At 60.6% G+C, this 2,910-nt stretch overlaps 1 protein-coding gene across 1 annotated transcript in view; it reads right to left on the reverse strand.

The window, feature by feature from the left end:
- The window catches only part of CACNG4 (calcium voltage-gated channel auxiliary subunit gamma 4), a 62,832-nt gene extending 62,126 nt beyond the window's left edge, over window positions 1-706 (reverse strand). The window contains exon 1 of the mRNA XM_024760794.1: window positions 485-706. Coding sequence (XP_024616562.1) covers window positions 485-704 — 220 coding nt within the window. The 5' untranslated portion in view covers window positions 705-706. The remainder of the gene's footprint in view (window positions 1-484) is intronic.
- Window positions 707-2,910: the final 2,204 nt, after the last annotated feature.

Raw genomic sequence — 2,910 nt, forward strand, 5'->3', positions numbered from 1 at the left:
CCGGTTGCCAAGCAACCTCTCCCCCAGCTCCCTCCCTCCTCGGCCGTCCGCTCCCCCCAACCCTAGCTTCCTCCTGCCCCCTCGCCAGCCTCCGCCTCCCCCGGGGGCGCTGGCGCGGCCCCTCGGGATCGCTCCGGTTTCGGGCTGCGCGCGCGCGCGTGAGTTTCGGTGTGTTTCATTGTGTCTGTGTGCGAGGGGGTGTGCGTGTGCCAGCGGAGAGTTTGTAGGGCCGGTGTGTTGGGGGCGGGGGGCGGGGGGCGTCCCCAGTCGGGAGGGACCGCGAGGTGCTGCACAGCTGGCCGCGAGGGGACCCGCCCGCTCGCTCCGGCTCCTTTGTGTCTCGCGCGGAGCCAGGGCCGCGCCCACCCCTTCCCGGCCGGCGCCCCGAGCAGGGTGTGTGCGTGTGCGTGTGCGTGTGTGTGTGTGTGTGCGTGCGCCTGGGCGCGCGCGCGCGTGGCGAGGGGGTTGCCGAGGCCGGCCGTACCTTCGATGCAGCACACCCGCCACAGCCCCGAGTGGGTGAGGTCGCCGCGGGTGCGGCGGGGCGGGGGCCCGTCGTCCATGGTCAGGTTGGTGCCGTTGCAGATGTACGCGCTGGAGTAGAGCCAGTAGTCGGTGCCGATGGCGATGGCCATGAGCGAGAAGGCGGCGAAGGCTCCGGCCGTGGTCAGCAGCATCTGCAGCCCGCGGTCGCATCGCACCATGGTGGGCGCCTCATACTAAGCCTCGGCCCCCGCCGTGTGTGCGCTCTCCGCTCTTCCCTCTCGCCCGGCCCGGATTTTCTCTCCCTCCGCGCCTCTCCGCTGTCCGCGCTCGCGCGCGCTCCGCTCTCCTCTCCGGTTCGTTCACATTATCAGAGTGACGGAGCCGGGGCACGGGTTCCCCAGGAGGATCGAGGGGATACGGCGTGGCCAGCCTCCCCGCTTTCCCAGCCCAGGACACCCCGTCTTCCTTACATGGCCCTGGGGGCTCTTTAATATGTGGTGCGCTTGTGTGTGTCCCTGCTCCCCCGTGCCCTATCCGCGCCTTTACCTGGTGACGAATGTATAGGCGTGAGTGTGGGAGTGGGAGTGTTCAGGTCAGATTTCCAGAGGCCCCAGATGGGGGTCACAGCTGGGAGACAGGCCAGGCCCCGGCCACTTCCCTCCCCCACCTAGGTGGCTCCGGGCCACCAGCCCCTGCAGATCCGCCGGCAGGGGCTGCAGGACCCAGACTTTACAGTCGAGGCAGAAGGGAGGTGTCAGCCAGCGGCGCTTTGGGAAGAACACCTGATCCCCGTTTTATGGACGGACGGGGAAACCGTGCTGGAAGCTGCGACGCTCCTCCCCCAGTACATTTCTGATGGTACATGTCTGCCAGTCCAGGAACACCCCACTTGTACTGGATTCAAGCGTCTCCGCCCCCAGCTGTTTCCCTCTCTCTCCCAGCTCCCTCTTCAATGCCTTTACTTCTTCTTCCCTCTCGCTCCACTCGAGCTTAACTGGCTTTCCCTCACCTCCTCCCTTTATTGCCAGGCTCTGCCTCAGGCCCTGCTGGCTTCACTGAGTTGCCTCTGCTGCTGGCACGATCCCAGCCTGGACACGCTCCTTTCTCCAGAGCCAACCCGGGCTCCTCCTAAACCCTCCCCTCTAGGAGGCTCTCAGAGACCGGCACCTGGATGTCCAGCGTGCCCTTACTTCATCCCCTCCCAAGGCTCACGTCGTTGGCATCACCGACGGGTGTCTCGCGGGATGCAGCCCTGGACCCCAGGAAAGGAGGTCTACGGAGAGCTGCTTTCTTCTTGCAAGATGCAAATTTCACCTCCTTTTGGCACTTTCCGTGGCCCCTACTACCCAAGGAAAGTTAATTACCCCATGCTGGAATTACTGGTCTCTCTTCCATGAGATTGTGAGCCTTTCCCATACCTGACATATACGGGAAGTGTTTAAGAAACATTTGCTGAGCGAGCAGTGTTTCTTGGCCCCCTGGAAAATGGTAGTCTGATTGGGGAAAATAGAGCCTGTAAATAAGAGGGGGGAAATTCCAAGATAATATAGCTGCATTAATTAGCACTTGGCCCCTTCTCCTGCCTTTGGGGTGTTTGTTCTGCTTCTTCCAAGTCTCAAAGGACAAGAGCCATCATGTGTATTTCACTGTCACCCACCCACCACCTGATCCCGGGTTCTGCACACAGCAGGTACCCAGCGTGTGTCTGAAGGTGTGCACCAGGTGTGAGATCACTTGCTCTGGCCCAGAACAGGGCCGTCTACCTCTGCCCCTAATCTCCATGAGGATAAATTCTGGGTTCTGTTCTCAGAAGCTCCCAGAAAGGTGGATCTCAAGCTTCTCTTTTCTTCTTCTTCTTTCTCTTCTTTTTTTTAAAAAAGCAGCAAATCTTTGCTTCACATTAAATCTTAAACAGAAGCCCACTGTAAACAAGCCAGGTCTCCCACCAGTTAGCCTTGTAGGCGATAGCTGGCATTGCTCTGGTTGAATGGAGGACCCAAGGTACCTGTACCCACCCCCCACACCATCCCCTGCAGCCCCCAAAACACCCCTGTGGACCTAGGCTTCCATGAAACATGGTGTGAAAACTGACACCCTAAGTCAGCCCCTGAGTCACTCAAGGACAAGCCCTCCCTTCTGTTCTGCTTGCAGCCTTCCTTGGGGACTTCGAGGGCAACTGATCTGATCTGTGGGAGCGAGTGAGTGCGGCGACTAGCTTCCCTCGATCTCCTCTGAGGTCGGAGAGGTGACATCTGGATGACAGGGTCCGCCTCCAAACAAGCGACCTTTGGGTTAGTCCCGTGGAGGCAGAACCCTGTTCATCGGAGCACTGTTAGACCAGCTCCCACCCCGCCGTTCTCAGAGGAGGGTGCGGGAGAGTTGAAAAAGTGCCCGACTAGGAGCCAAGACAGTCGCCATGTCGTG

Source organism: Neophocaena asiaeorientalis, unplaced genomic scaffold (genome assembly GCF_003031525.2).
Source record: "Neophocaena asiaeorientalis asiaeorientalis breed wild unplaced genomic scaffold, Neophocaena_asiaeorientalis_V1.1 scaffold30, whole genome shotgun sequence".
Taxonomy (NCBI): domain Eukaryota; kingdom Metazoa; phylum Chordata; class Mammalia; order Artiodactyla; family Phocoenidae; genus Neophocaena; species Neophocaena asiaeorientalis.